The sequence below is a fragment of the Galleria mellonella genome, unplaced genomic scaffold, assembly GCF_026898425.1.
Source record: "Galleria mellonella isolate WM207_F2 unplaced genomic scaffold, CSIRO_AGI_GalMel_v1 utg38, whole genome shotgun sequence".
In the NCBI taxonomy this organism is placed as follows: domain Eukaryota; kingdom Metazoa; phylum Arthropoda; class Insecta; order Lepidoptera; family Pyralidae; genus Galleria; species Galleria mellonella.
The window spans coordinates 4,183,455-4,201,127 of NW_026442090.1; the positions used below are offsets into that span (position 1 = coordinate 4,183,455).

At 32.5% G+C, this 17,673-nt stretch overlaps 1 protein-coding gene across 1 annotated transcript; it reads right to left on the bottom strand.

The window, feature by feature from the left end:
• Positions 1-5,437: 5,437 nt before the first annotated feature.
• LOC113522630 (SPRY domain-containing protein 7) lies at positions 5,438-15,384 on the bottom strand. Its single transcript, XM_026908383.3, has 4 exons — positions 15,152-15,384; positions 13,222-13,392; positions 11,388-11,699; positions 5,438-10,475 (listed from the first exon to the last, which is right to left on the bottom strand). The coding sequence occupies exons 1-4, from the start codon at positions 15,252-15,254 to the stop codon at positions 10,378-10,380; spliced, it is 684 nt and encodes a 227-aa protein (XP_026764184.1). The 5' UTR covers positions 15,255-15,384; the 3' UTR covers positions 5,438-10,377.
• Positions 15,385-17,673: the final 2,289 nt, after the last annotated feature.

Here is a 17,673-nt window from a genome sequence, read left to right on the forward strand (position 1 = left end):
AAGTTAATACCTCAGCGTTATTAACGATAAATATATGGGTAGGTATTTGTCATGTTTTATGTTTCGTAAATTAATATTGCCAGGGAGAAATTAAATTAGCCCTTGCTAATGAATATTAATTGGACGCTCCACTGCCAACCGTTCAGGATAAGGGAAGTACCTAATCATTAAAAAGTAAGGTATTTGTGATTTTAGCTGCGGTAATTTTTTATCGGTCTGCGGCTTTCCACAAACAAAAAGGTCATTAACTTTTGCAATACCTCACGTTCTCTATTTCCCGGATAATGTTAAAAAATATATTAACATCTTTTTGAAACATCTATGTATATTTATTATTTACTTTCCATTACTTGGCATTTCATAACAGAAATAAAATTCTGTATTCTAAAGTAGTATTTAGAAGGAAAGATTTTTTGTTTATAGTTGATAAACTCAAAAAATTACCTAAAAGATCACATTAATTCCCATATCTTACAATCTATAAATAAAGAGTCAGGTTAAAAAGTTAGTAGTTTGTATGTAAAATGTATTATATTATACGTTAGTTCATCAAACAAGTTTTATTCAAAGGAGAAGGTTCTCAACCCGTCTGTATGTATATTGTGAATTTGCTATGCAATAAGATCGTCAATTCATGCTCTGAAAGTTAATCCCAAAAAACAGTAATTTTAATTTGGTGACAATTAAAACTACTGTTTTTTTTTTTTTGCGAAACAGAACATGTAGATAATTCCAAAAATTCTATGAAAATTTCTAAATGAAAATATTATTAGTGTATTATTGCTGTTTTTGCAGAGCAAAATGTAGTCTATTCATTTAACTTATTAAAAAATCTTCAATTATTTTCTATAGTTTTCCATTAAATTCAGAATATAGATACACAGAATAGACAAATTACAATTTAAGAGCAATACATATCTAGCCTAGCTACCTACTTACGAGAGCTATTTCCATTTTCAGTTTTCCATTTATTTGCGTCAGCGAATTCTGAACAAAGGTTTAGCGTTTATGGTCAGCAAAATACCGCCACAGATAGTCGAGAAAAAGCTTCAACTATTTCCAACAACATCTGGCCGATATTGCAATTTCGTTTTCCAATAGGCCGTTTTTGTTCAGTTACCACAAATATGTATTGCATGAAAAACGCAATATGTATTGCAGCACCAACTTCGATTGTTTTTTTTTTTTTACCAACAACTGCAAAAAAGCTGATCACGTTGATTGTGATCAGTCTGTTATTAATAGACATAGAAAAATATATTATGCCTTTAGGATCATTTTTACGCTCGCCATCGAAAGAAAGTTCACTCTCATATCTTAGAATCTAGACCAGTGATTCTCAACCTTTTTTTTTTTGTTGCGGCACATATTTAACGATTTCAAAATTTGGCGGCACACAAAGAAAAAGATAAAAATTATTTACTTACTGCAACACACTGCATAAATAGTTTATGACAAAAATTTTAAATATTTGCAAAATTTGGCGGCACACAAAAGTGCCGCGGCACAGTGGTTGAGAATCACTGATCTAGACGGTCGTGTACAATATACAATAGTTCTTCTTCCTACAGACGCTCAGCTTATGAAATGATACCAAGGTTTTCCAAAGACGATACAGCATGAAGATCTTAAAAAAGTGTAAAAAAAGGATCTTCTGAGGGTCACTGCGCGTGCTATACGCCTGCTATTCCAACACTACCATTACACTGGCGAGGTACCATTAAATGATGATAGATGAGAAAAAAGACAGGTTAGTCAGCCTATTGTGATAAAAATACACCAGGCCCTCTAGACAAGTGGCAAGCGAACTCGTCGACGAAATCGACATCGCTCACGAATCCGTCAGCTGAAGTGAGACGTCCAACGTTGGTATCTCATTCTGTCTCACGAATCCGCCAGCAATGTCCATTCTTTCGATGATCTCGCCTACCACTTGTCTAGAAGGCCTGGTTTTCAGCACGATGGTTTCCAAGGTGGACCAAGTAGACGTCGACTTGGTTGAATATATTGCTAGCGATGGGATCCTTAGTTTCCATTATTAACAATCCCTTTCTTCCCGAAATGCGGTTTTTGTGTTATCTATCTTCACGCCGGTTTCCTACACATTATACTATACCTACCTACTATAAAGGAGAAAGAGGTTGTTAGTAAAGAAGACCTAGCGGTTCCATTGCTAACAATATGCCTCGTCAGGTCGTCCTCTTCACGGTGCCCTCTGGAAACGAACATGGTGAATTCTTATAATACATAAATATTCATCACATCAGATCAAATGAACTGCTTTCTCATCACATTTCATCCCTCACTAGTGAAGTGCCAGTGTATATCGATAGCTCAAATGGGGTTACCTCCTCCATTCCATTATCATGCATTAAAAAAGACCTACTACTATAATATCAATACATGTTTATTTGTAAATATTTATCTAGGTACTACAATTAGATACAAAATATACTCGTAAATGTTTAATAAATACTATAAAATTTATATTAACTGTGGACATTTCAATCGATACGATAATACAATCGTTTTATCAAATTTATATCTTTCTCCCGGGCAAGTCATGGATATTAACATAATATTTCAGTCCCTAGGTCGTTCGGTTCGTAAAATAAATCTCAGCTGTCTAATGAAACGGAAGCTTTCAATAATTTCTACAGAATTTAATGAATAAAATCTTTTGTTTTCATTTCCTCCGCTTTGTTTTATGGCCACTTTAATTTCCCGAAAGACAATGGTGACCCTTCAGAATGTGTTAGTGGGTTTCCCCAAAAGCTATCCTGAATTCCCGATATCCCTTCTCTTTGTTTACGTAAATCGAGTTCAAACAATGGCCTCAATACGTTACTGTTAACTATTTATATAAGCACTTATTTATATATGACTAGCTTTAAGCCGCGACGTCGTCTGCGAAATCGGAATAGCCTTATATATATTGACAGGGTTACAAAGTAGCCTATGTCCTTCTCTGTCCGAAATAATACGCGTATACCAAATTTCATGACGATTGGTGTAGCAAACAAACTTAACAAAATGGACTAATTTTTACTCGCAACTTCTTTTGTATAACCGGAATAAGTCAATTGACCAAGAAAAATATTATCCTACATTCTTTTGCCAACCCAAATACTGAGTGCATCAAATTTCAGTGTAGTTTGTAAAGCTTTTAACAGCTTTGAAGTGCTAAGAAGTAACAAACAAAATATAAAAATATCACTTTCACATTTATAATACTATACGTATATTTTTTTTATGGGTGAAAATGGTATAGTAACCCCGCCTGCGCTAACGGGATACGCTGGCGGAGCACCAGTGAAGGGTGATCGATGAGAATGAAAACAGGCCAGTTAGCCCATCGTGACGAATTCAATGATAAATTAGTCACGATGGTTTCCAGGGGGAACCGCGTGGAGGTCGACCTGATACAGTATATTATTAGCAATAGGAACTAACCTTCTTATCTTTAACAATCCCTTCCCCCCTATATACGTATATTAGTCAATACATGGTAGATGAGAGGAATATCATAGAATTTGAAATGGAAATATCCGCAAAGAAATTAAAGTAATCGATATAGCCTTATTTTTTTATCTGAAAGGATTAATATTTGTACACAATCTAACTACTATACTTACAAAATGGGTCCATAGAAAATTTATCAAAATCTGTTCAGTAATTGAGTTTTTAAATTAAAGTAACTGGTTTTGAACACAATCTTATTTTTCTTATCGGTACAGTACCTATATAAATCTAGTCAACAGTTCTTATTAAAGTGACGTTTACAACATTCTAGTTCAGGTCGACCTTCTCGCGGTGCCTTCTGAAAACAGTCATAATTAAATTATTATATTAATATATATTAATATTCATCACAATAGGCTAACTAATATGACTTCATTCTTACCTAGTATTTCACATTGATTCCCCGACATCTTAAACCAGTAGCCTAGGCGAGATTATTATTCCATTTTCATTCATTTTTCAATTACCTTTTTCCATTAGATAAGCCGTCAGCTTATTTGTCATAGCTAAGTATCGCAAAAAATAATGCATCATCTATTTGAAACATTATACACACCTTTAATCGGTTCACGAATTTGTGGCTGAAATACGTCACGCTGAACAGCGACGTAACTCGAAAATAATTAATCACTGGTGTTGACGACAGAGCGACGCGACACTTCATTAAAGAAATATCCCTACTGGTAGGGGTATTATAAGTAGGCACTACGAAAACATACCATTTTCTATTTTCTTACTCTGTTGTCAATACGACTATCAGTGATTAATACCCAGTATTCACTATACGAGCCTCAAGGAATATTTATTTATTTAAAACAAAAAGTTTATTTTGGGGAAAATCATAGAACAATAATCTGCCATGTGATTATGTTGAGTTAAGTATGACATGTTATACATATCAGTAGCGTAACTATACCATTTGGGGCCTGTGGTAAATTCTTTTGATGGGGCCCTATCATTTATTTTCAAGTAAAATAAAATACTCAGGTACAAGGTAAAATAAAAATTCTGAGCTCGCGGCCTCTTGAGCCGGGGCCCTTTTGGGTCGGGGGCCCGTGGCATTTTGCCAGTCCTGCCACCCTATTGTTACGCCACTGCTAAGCATGGTAACTACGTGCAAAACTCCCCTTATGAGGAAGGCTTATAAGCAATGGCCAGTCAACAGCTGATATGATGACGATTCAATATACGAGCCTCAAGTCACACCACGCGCCTTCCTAATTCTACTAAACCCGCCTCTACTACTTTTTTTTTTAACTAAAATACAACCCATGTAACGTGCTGATAATGTAACTTTCGATAAATGAAAGAATGAGTTTATCCATTTTATATACAAAAAAAAAATCAAATCTTCACATTTTGTATTAGTTTAGATTTTATATGTACCTTATCCTTCATAGAGATAACCATCATCTTGCCGGGGATCTTTTTAAGACTACGCTACAAGTTCCACTGTAGGATGAAGTTAAATTTCGCACTGGAATCAGTCTCAAAATTAGTCGGGTGATAGACCGGATTTTTTAATGGGTGATAATGGAATACTTACCCCGCCTGCGCTATTGGTTTACACTGGCGGGGTACCAGTGAGTGATGATAAAAACGACGATAAAAAGACGATGACGATGAAAAGACAGATCAGTTAGGCCACCGTGGTGAATACGCTTGGAATTCAGTAAGATGGTTTCCAGGGGGTACCACGTGGAGGTCGACCTGGTCGGGTATATTGCTAGCAATGGAGCCCTTCGTCGTCATTATTAACAATCCCTCCCCCCCCCCCCCCTTTTCTTTATGCGCCATAGTTGCATCTAACGTCAAAGAGATAGTTTTTTGACAGCAAATATAATGGCAAACTTGGTTTTCAATACTATTCAATTCCGAATGTGTTGAGAGGTATAGGTACAAAATAAAGCAAACATTTAGTTCAGATAATACTTTTCTTTTTTTATAAATTAAATAAATTTACACGTTACTTAAATGCAGAACATTAGATATGATTCAGAACTGTACATTTATGTAATACTTAGTTCGAAATTTTGCTTATACGATTGCATTTTACATTTAAGAAAATTTGTTATAATACCTACTTGTTCATTGAATTCGGAGTCGAAGCCTGGCTCCATGGGCCCCAATGTACACGACTTCTTTTAAAAACTATCTAAACGAGTGATCATCTCATCTGGTGACTCAGGATCTGAAGCATTTGTCTAATATGAGGTAATGTTGACAGTATCTTTACAACATTGCCACATGGAGACAATCTTCAACATTTTTTTTTTTATACATTTATTATAAATTTTAACACTATAAAGTAAGATCTCACTATTGCCATTTACTAAATCCCATATTGTTTATGATACATAATTACGTTTACTTTATGTGGGCCCTGAAGAATATTAATAAAATTTCTAAAATCCCGCCGCTGATTTCTGTAGGTATAAGACATTTTAATTAAACTCTTTAAAGAAAATCGAAAATATAATACAACGCACCCGGATTGCCTGTTCTGTGCCAGGCGACAACCCTTAATTATAGAGGAAAAAGGGATTGTTAGTAATGAAGACTCTGAATCCCATTGTTAGCAATATACCCAACTAGGTCGACCTTCTCGCGGTTTTCCCTGAAAACTATCATGGTTAATTCCTTATAAATTCATCATGATGGGCTAACTGACCTGTTTTCATTGTCATCTATCACCCTTCACTGATGCTCCGCCAGCGTATCCCGTTAGCGCAGGCGGTGTTACCATACCATTTTCACCCATCAAAAAAAAACCAAAAAAAAAAGAGTAAGAAAAAAAGAATAAACTTCCGTTCGAATTAAAAATCTTTATACCTGCAGAAATCAGGGGCAGGATCTTCCCTGGTTTCTAATAACGCTTACAAAAGATATAACATAAAACAACTAACTTAATGTAGGTACCTACAGCAATAACTTTATTAGGCTGATGGCTAGAGATAAAAGCTTAATAACTAAATATCTTACTGTACAAGCACTCCTTTCAAATTACATCTAGTTTTATGTGATTATATGTTTTTATGTATTACTATTTATGTTAGGTTTAAAAAATTTTAATGATCGAAGCTTATTTATAAAAAAAAAACACTGCTTAAACATTTTTTCGTCAAACTGTAGTCTTGTAGCAAAATATTCGAACCAAATATTTTTATTACAGATCAATCAAAATAAGAAATTGAAGCTCGTTTAAGTACATTTACCCTTATCCATAAAAATATCAAACGTGTTATAAATCTATTTTATTAGATACATGTTTAATCTTTTTCTTTTGCATTAAATTCCCAATTTGTAAGTGACAAAACACTGTAAAACAGATTTGTAAGAAGTTTTTATGAATAAGGCGTTTATCTTCATTACGACCGTATCACAATATGGTTACGTTATATTTTATTTAGTAATAGTTATTAGATTAGCAATAGAATTACATTCTCTGGTCCAATAGTTTCAGAAACAATCTCAGAGTAACTTCTACAAAGCTAAAATATTATTACATCGAAACAATTAAGGCGATACACGCCATTACAAAAATGCAGTATTTTACACTGCATACTCGTAATATTATACTTTTATACACTCACTTCTTGTGTGATTCAAGTATCATTTGAATTCTATTCATTTACAAATGCTGCAATAGAATATTAAAGTATTTGTTGTTAGCACAATTGGAACCCAGCCACTAGGTAAACCAAAAACACCAGTAGGCAAATGGCGGACCATCTTGTTTTATCTCATATATTATGTTTGTTTATTGTGGACTGCCTCTTTTTTTCATAACAGAACGAGCATGTGGCTCATCTGATTATAAGTGACTACCGCTGCTAAAGATCACCCGCAACACCAGAGGTATTGCAGGAATGCTGTCGGCTTTCTATAAGTAATATTCTCTTTTTTTAAACGTTATGATGTCGTGTCGGTTCGGAATGATCCTCTTCTTATGGAGGTACATTTTAATTATTGATATCTATAAAAATCTTGATTTATAAATAAATTATTAAAGTAAATATAATTTAGGTATGTCAATTGGTCATTTAGAATTTAAACTAGGCTAAAACATCGCTAATAAAACATGCTAATAAAACAAGCTGTACATACATATATATTTGTGTACGTGTTACAGTTTTTATAGATAATAATACAAAAATAGCCCGACTTTACGACAATAGACAACACACATTATACTTCATTAATAGATTTACAAAATTTTATGCTTGAAATACATATATTCAATAATATAAAGTAGTAAAAAAGGTAATTCGTTCACGCTTAAGTCGGCTATAAGAAGATTTGACGCCAACATTGTGGCGAAAAACAAAAAGTACATTTAGAAGAAAATCATAGAATAATCTGCCATGTGCAATGAGATTATAATTTATTTATTATACTTTTATGAATAATTTTAATAAATAGATACTTACTAGATATTTTAGGGTGCTTTTATATTTTATCGTCACGACATTTTTAACAAAAAATTAAGAGCGATTTTATATAATTGCATACACTTCACTAAGTCGTTATATGCTTATAATAATATTGGATGCATAATATATATATACATATAATAATGATGGATGGTGCTATGATAAATTATAAAAAAGCCCTCAGTTGTTCATTAACAACTATCTATCATTTCTCTATCCACAGTGAATATTCCATAATCTCTCATTTTTTTTTTATTCTATACTTTCGTGATGAAGTCGTATATTATGTTTATATTTTTAATTCGAATTTATATTTTACACACATATTCAGTGGAGATACAACAAACTCACATTTACAATATTAATAAAGATTACATTCCATTTTTTTTTTTTTTGTATATTTCACTTATAAGTGTCCCATTATAACTTACATATATTTAGTTTACAGTGAAAAAATAATTATAAAATTATATTAAAATCTTACTTTATTTCATAATTTCATTGTTTATATTATGGCTAAATTATCTCTTTTTCAGATTCATTTATATCAAAGGCAGATTAATATTTTTATTGATCTACCGAAGATTGAAAATAAAAAAAATAAATCTATTGATTTTACACATATTTGATAGTATTTTTATTTTCAGTTACAGATGACCTTGTGTGAATATCCAATAATAAAAAAGTGAGTAGACGCCATTTTAATTAAAAAACGAATAGTGTAACGCCACAACGCGAGATGTCGCTACCAACTAAGTGAGCCAAGCCAAGCGAAGCTATGCGACCACTTCAACCAAGACCGAGCCAAGCCACACTCTCCAATGCCAAACTTTTCCAGGGACGATCAGACAGTCAACTTATAATGTAGCCAAATATTCATTTGAGTAACAAATCTATGTCCGATATACAAAAAGTATCTGTTGTATTTCAATTTCAAAAGGTTCTCAATTAATTGTATTTTTATAAGTTACAATATACCTTCTGAACCGATTCCTAAACTTATTCTGACGTACGACTAAGTAACCGTTTGTCTAATAATTAGAATAGTCATGTAAGTTGAGCATTTAGTTGTTATATTTATCAAAATTAAAAATAATATCCGTATTCCTTTCTGTCTTTTTTTTTCTATATTTAATATATTTAATAAATAAATCTTCGAAATTATATAAACCGACAATTGCCTCTTTCCACCAAGTAGGTGGGCTTTCTACTTCTTGACTATCCACAGTAATATAAAAAAATAGAAACGATCACCAGTAATATTGAATTCGAACTTTACACAATCGGCATACATATCAAAATATCAATCACAAAATTTTCAATAATCACACTTTCTTAAATAAATAGAACGCAAATTATTTGCTTACAAAACATTCCACTAGCGGTCAAAGTCCTCTATCATGACTGACATTATCATCATACTCGTTTAACAAAATTCCAAATAATATTCGAACTGGGAATTGAACCCGGGATGTAGCAACTAAATTTACAAAACACCATACTAAGCTGTTAGATTCGTATACAGAAAAAATGCAGAGAAACATATACACTGAATTCTCAATACAAGAATAAGAACCGGTAAATGATGAATTGTGACGACGAAAAAAATTGCTTTATCGATGTGACGTCGCACGGCCTTTCAAACTCAAAGAGAATTTTCTAAATTCAAAGAGAACTAAAAACCTATTTCACAAACGCCTAATTACCCATATTATAGATAAATAAAATAGTAATATTTTTTTCTAAGCTTCATTTAATTAATTTAATTTTTAATTGTAACATAATTGAAATGAGAGTCCTTCTAACGTCACGTCCTCCTATTTTTCCATATATAACACCATCTAACGATAGTATAACATTATTATCGCTAGATGGAGCTGTATATAGAAATGTACACAGTATTCCAAGTCATTTGGACAGTTCTGTGAAGTGACTAGACATTTTAGTAATAAAAAAAATGTTTTTTAATACGCTGTTTATTGAGGTGCCTTAAACAGAAAATAAAAAATCTTTTTAATGTATTTTTATTTTCTGCTTGCCACCTCACAATAAATACCACATTTTAGTTTCTTTTAATAATCGCGCAATATTTAGTATTAGCAATTCATATTAATAAATTTATTTTATAAATTCTTATATAAAATGTTAATTAGTTTTAGAGCCCTATTACAACCAAATAGGCCTCAAGTTATTACAGAAAACCTGAAGCAGCCTGTGAGATACGTTCTTATATTATACAGTAGCACTGTGATATGATTTAAGACAAGTATATAAATATATATTCAAATACAATACTTAAGTAAAAGCAGTCTCATATACATATGCAGGTTAGCTCACACATGCAACCAAGTTACAGCACTCTGTTGTGACATAGTCCATTTGGTAGATGCAAAACACTCAAGTACAGTTCACACTGCATCTGTTAGAGGAGAGATTGCTCCACCATTATCTTCTCATAGCCCGCTGGAGGTGGATATAGGAAATTTTCTAGGTTTATATCTAATATTGCGCCGTCATCAACTGAAAAAAAAATACTATTAAACTGCAGATTTATGAAAGGGAGATTTAACACAAAATTCGTCTGCTTGAATACTTTCATTCCACTCGTGTTTCAGCTACATAGCAACGGCGCTTGCATGGCATTATTTCGGTTTCAAGGGTGATACGATTGTTTTTTTTTTCACTAGAATGACAAACAAGCTGACAGCCCATCTGATGAAAAATGGTAATCATTGACTACAGAGATAAACAGTACTATGGACATAACAGTATTCTGTGGCGCCCATGATACACATCATCATGAAATTTGGTATAGACATGCTAATTGGAATGGAAAAAAATATAGGCTTTTTATCCCGGTCAGTAAACATATTCCAGTTACGCGGCGGAAGTCGGGAGTGAAAGCTAGTAGAATATAAAAGAATAAGGGGTGCAGTAAAAGAGAGAGAAAGTGCGAACGATTACTGCTTAGCTCCGAGCAGCGATTAATTTGCCTGAAGATGCCTCATCTACAGTTGAAACACGTGTCACAAAACGTGCGGGGACGAAATGGCGGTCGGAGATTAATGACTAACATAGAAGGTTGTAAAACTTCTGATAATAATAATACTAGTCAAACATGGTGGCAATGGCACGCATATTAAAGTTGGCGGAATTAAACAAAATAATTTTAATGAAATAACCAGAGGTATAAGAATACAAAATCCACACATAGTATCAAACTGGGCAGGAATCCAAGGAATTCAGGTAGAAACCACAGACATAGGACAAACAAAATAAAAATTGAAATAAAATAAAATAAACACCACAAACACCTTAACTAATATGAAAACTCAGTGACAGATCAATAAAAAATATCTTATTATAGGATAATTCAGAAACATACAAAAATAACATCACAAGTTCTAATAAATTATAATATTTGATACTAACCATAAAGCGCGGGATAAACTGTGCCTTTAATATTTCTTACAGGTACTTCCATATTTTTTCCATTCAGGAAGAAATTCAGATCAACATGGTCGTACGCCACACCGATTGTGTCGCCCTCTGCTGGCATTACTGCAACAGTATTTGCTTTCTCACTTTCAGGCTTTTCATGCTCGTGACTGGGAGAACCTGTGGATACGAGCAAATCTGCTGTGGGTGACTCTCTAGGTGCTGGGGCTAAGTGGTACAATTCGACATTAGCATGCCTCACGGTCCCATCACTGTTCAAACACCAGGATTCTTTGTCCATACCACCTGAAATAAAAATAAGTACTCAATCAATAGTTTAGAAAACACAATAAATCTTATTAATATAATAAAATTATAACTAGATGATGTCTGTACATGGAAGATATTTAAGAAAAAAATATTTTATGAAAGAATTTTTTTTTATATTTTATATAAAATATATTTTAGAAAAAAATATATTATTAAATGTCTTAATAAGATAAACAGAAGCCAAAACAGTATTCTATAGAAATTTTGTCTGTCTGTATGTGTGTTCTAGCAACATGCAAACTATTGCACCAAATTGGATGCGGTTTTCTCAGTTATGTTTCTGAATATGGTGTAGCGTTTCATGTTGTTGATACATCATCTAGAAGTGGTCATTTCACTGATTTTCGTGCCTCTGAAATTGACGTATATATACGGAATAGGGAGCAAAAAGCTAATAATAAATAAAATACCTACCATGTTGGATACGAGTATGATAAGCAAAATTTCGATATGAAATAATTGTATTACGTTTCTTACAATGAGAATATTATCAATGAAATATTATCTCCCCGGAATGACCTCATTAGATATTACAATTCTGAAGACATTTAATTTTTTTCCTTAATCATAAAAAGTTAAAATTTGTATCATCATTCTTACTTTAACCCATATATATACTGCCATTAGATATTTTTATAGTTTATGGCAGCACGACACGACACGACACGACACGACACGACACGACACGACACGACACGGCACGGCACGATTTTAACGTCACAGTATAATAAAAAAAAAACTACAATGTATGCCTATAACAATGTACATTTTCCGATATCACGGACATACACGGCACGGCATTTACCGTCGATAGAACAAATTAATATGAACTAGGTACACACACAATTATAAAATGACCTCTGTCTTTGACTGATAGAAATCGTACATTCCATCTCTGGTTTTTACTGAAGGTTAAAAAAAGTATTGTTATGCCAACTGGTGCTACAACAGCGCAGGTGTTATGTCACTCGAGTCATGTGACCTTTGCAGCCTCAGACCTTCATGAATTACAGTACACATTTTGCATACTAAACTAACTACTGTGTATGTATTTTAAGAACACTTTACTGCTGACTAATTGCCTGACCTATCGACACCATCTACAGCCCTGAAAATATTGAACTGTATATTACTGCATTAAAATCTCATTACCAATCTCGCTAATTTGCCTTCATGTTTACTACATGTGATTTAAGTATCTTGATCTATTTAGTATATTTATCTTTATGTACTATTATTTATATTATACATCTATATTTATGTAAGTTAGTCCTTTTTTTTATATAAATGGCATTTAGAATAATATACATTTTATTAGGTTACTCTTTGTATTTACTGTATCTACCTTTCTCTCTGTATTTATTTACTATTTATGCCAGGTTGTCTGTAAGAGATTGCTTTTAGAGATAAGACCAGCTTTTGTATATGCACATTCTATATAAATACTCCTTGTATACATATTTTAATTAATTAAATTTAGTAATTACAATAACATTACCATGCACTTTACTGACATCTGTGTCTCTAGTGGCAACTCCAACAGCCCAAACACCTCCCTGCTGCAACTTTACTTCAAAGTATGACTTGTTCTGAACAAGGGGAGCATTCCCGAGTGCGCAACCTGAGCCACACACTCGCTGGCCTCCTTTTACAACCACCACTTCATGTCCTGTAAAATCCAGACCACACCACTTACTAATATAATAAAATTGTAACTAGATGATGTCCGTACATAGGAAATATTTAAAACAATAGATATGCGGGGTCTTAATAAAAGTAATAAAGAGTGAGGGATGGGCATTAGTGTCTCTCTTAAAACATCTCTAAAAGCTATGGTTATAATAACTATAGTTGCTAACCAGCCTGCCAAGTGTTTGCCAAGCATGGCAACTATTGGCAAAACTCACCTTATAGGGAAGACTTATGTTCAGTAGTGAGTAATTAATAGTTATTGGCTGAAATAATAATAATAATAAAAGTAATGGAATCAAGCAAAACAATCTTTTTTTTAAATTTTTATCTGTCAGTCTATAGGTTTGTTCTGGCAACATGAAAAATTACTACACCTAATTGGATGCAATTTTCCATTTGTGTTGGTGAAAATGTAACATAAAAACAGGAATATGTTCCTGAAATTTATGTGGGCAATAATCTAGTAAAATATACAAATAATAAGTTAACAACAAATCGTCATTGTCGTAGAATACTGACACATCAGACAAATATTACATATAAAGATCCATCAGTATTCTACGACTATGACGAAATGCCACCATTTTGGATTGGTTATTTTAGCAATGTCAATATTAAGAAGACAAAGGTATATTATAAACAATATGATTTTTTTGAGTAGAATAGGTAACATTTCACTTCAGATGACACTAAAGGCTTAACATAAGGACATTATATACTATATTATTACATTAATAGAAAGGGAGAACACATTATATAAAGAAAAAGTGTACCAAAGTTGAGCTTGTAGTTTTAAATTATTTACAAAGCTATTAAATAATTTTAATTTAACTGGACTAAGTTGGGATGTGAAATTAGTTTTAAAGGATGTTGTAAAATGACACATATGACAACTGATATTATAAGTCAATCTATAATTATAACTGATACTTTGTCACAATCAAATATTTTGTTGAATCCATAAATTATATTTAAGTACTTTTGTACAATGGCTTCAATATGTTACTTGAACCATATTAATATGTTGAATACTAATATGTAGTAAATTTGGTGTATTATGTTAGTATAAACATGAAAAAAATATCTTAATTTTATATATTTCTGTATCATTTCACAGGTACAGGCATAAATCTAATTCTGAAAATCTTAAATATTTATCAGTAAGCCAATTTAAAACCAAGATTAAATAAAAATAAGACTATTTTTAATGATTTATTAAATGTATAGGTAGGATGTATGAATAATGACTATTTATAACAATGATGTACATAACAAGGTTAAGATAGATGAAAATGTTTTAATGGTATATTTGTAACATTAAAAGTACCTAATAAAATATTTATTTGCAAGTTTCTGTATAATGAATATTATTATTATGTCTGTCGAGGTTTGTTAAAGATATTAAAGTTAACTACTGTTATAAGTTTCATACATAGGTACTAATTAAGGAAATACCTTTTTTTACTGCTAACAAACCATATTTAAGTTACGATTTGCGGAACCTAATAAGTATATAATAAAAATTTGAAACAGTCTCTAACATTCGATTTGACAACAGTAAAGTATATAATGAAATTATGTCCATTAGTATCATAGACTTAGTATAAACTACTTCTTGTATAAAGTCAAAAGTGATGTTGTTGCAAATGTTGCAAATTTCAAAATAATTGTAAACTATATAACTAATCTATGGAAAACAAGGGAAAGATCGCAGAAATTAAAGCATAACTACAAACCCATATGTAAAGTGTCCAGTTGCACTGGATTCTCTTTGATACGAATGGGGACGCTTGGCGTCAAAGTGAAACCACTGATACATCCTTTGAGACAACAGAACATGTTGATATTATGCACAAACAACTATAATATGAAATCAATATAAGAATTCACAATTTAATTATCGGTATGTTATTGTATAAATGTATGTCATTTTCATTCATAACTTAATTGACTGCAATTTGACACTTGAATGACGAGACGGAAACGGCTGACTGAAGGGCACCGACCAATCATAGGACAGCACAGAAAATAAATTGGTACTATGTGCACAGATAACTACATATATACAGTACTGTTCATTCAATATAAAACGGCTGCGTTCGCTTCAGCATATTAAAATTATTAAGGTTTACGCAGATGATGGTATTTGTTTTCCCTTTCCCTTAATTGTGTATCGGAGATTTTTATGATAGGAAAATGTTATTTTTATTTGTGTTGAGCTCCACGCATGGAAATCATCATAGTTAATTCTTATTGAATTCCTCACAATGGGCCAACTGATTGTTTCATCCTCACCAATCATTTCTTACTATTGCCGCACCAGCGTATACCGATTGATATTTTTTATGGATGATAATAGAATGGTAACCTTGCCTGCGCTATTGGTATACGTTAATGGAGCACCAGTAAGAGATAACAGGTGAGGATGGAAATAGGTCAGTTAGCGCATCATGATAAATTTGACAAAAATTAACCAAGATAGTTTCCAGAAGGAACCACGTAGAGGTTGACGTGACAGAGTATATTACTAGCAATTGTGCTATTAGATCCCCATTACTAACGATCATATACCCCCGATTAAAGGAATGGAATTGATTAACTGATCTGCTTTCATCCTCATATATCACTACTTACTGGTGCCCCGCCACTGTATACCTATAGCGCAGGCGGGTTTACCATTCCATTGTCATCCACTAAAATGAACTGACCAGATTTCATTTTCATCTGTCATTCACTGGTACCGCGCTAGCGTATGACCAATGACGTAAGCAGAGTTCTTATTCCATTTTTATTCCATAAAAAAGTCCTCCAAGCGGTCTGCCCTGGAAGCTATCGTGGTTAATTCCTTAGTGAATACGTCATAATGACGTCATACGCTATTATACATCATAAACCGTTAGTATAGGCGGGGTAAGGAGCAGTGATACTAGTAATTCATTTAAATAATCCTTGCTTCCTTATCTTTCTTTTAAATGATGATAATGGAATGGTCACCCCGCCTGTGCTATCAGTATACACTGGTGAGGCACCAGTAAAGGATGATAAATGATGATAAAGTAGGTTAGCCCATTGTGGCGAATTTAACAATAAATCAATCAAGTTGGTTTCCAAGGGGAACCACGTGGAGGTCGACCTGACAGGGCATCTTGCTAGTAATGGAGATTAAAGTCTTCATTACTAACAATCCTTCTCCCCCTCAACCCTTCCTTTATCCTTACTAAGATTATAAATGTAAAAAAAATGTATTACCTCTTAACACCTTAACGAGTTATTTAATATACACATACTATATGGGACGGAGAATATAGAACATAGGCTACTTTTGATCCCGGTCAATGAACATATCCCAGTAATGCGGGCAAAATCGCGAGCAAAAGCTAGCTATAAAGTATTTTCATAAACAAGAAATTCTGTCTTTTCTCTTTCAGTACTTGTCGCTATGCAATTATGTCTACTCTTTCTGTAATTTCACTATGGGTAATTAGTTGAATGGTATTAATGATTATTAAGTACTTTTATAAATATAAATAGTCAAACTACTTGAGATTGTGCTAATACAAATACATATCATGAATCGTAGTACGTTCAAATACGTACGAAACCTCGAGACATGATCTGTTTGACAAATAAAGGAGCTCTCTTATACTATACCGCTGAACAAGTAATTATTGCGTTTGCCTATACATTTTTATGGCTTATTCTAGAAAGTTCTATACGGCAACCATTTTTACTCATTGTCATACAGGTTTTTTTATAAGTAGTAATTGTTGCCAGACAGACTACATACAGAAACTAAGGACTAACATTTTATACTTTCGTATCCAGTTATTTATATTTGGAAAACAAAGACTGTATATGTAGACTAAAACAAATTAGAAATAATAAAACTACTTATAACTTTTAGTGATAGAGATAGATTACAAAATTTAACAGTACTTCCACGATCAGGTATATAATATTTATTTATAGCTACTTACATATACCGTTTGCCATCATAGTAGTATAAAAAATATTTAAAATTTTTAGAACACTTTTATTTATCTGTCGCGTATATTATATCGACCTTTTTGACATCGGAAATTGTAAAACATTTTGTCATATACGAGTAATAATGTTTGAACCAATAAAATTAACATTTTAGACATTATGTAGAAGTACCGACTTCTATAGAGGATTTCAGATTTTTCTAAAAACCTTTTATGTAATAAGAAAGTACACCTTCACATAATTACATAAAGTGTACAAGAAAATTATACGA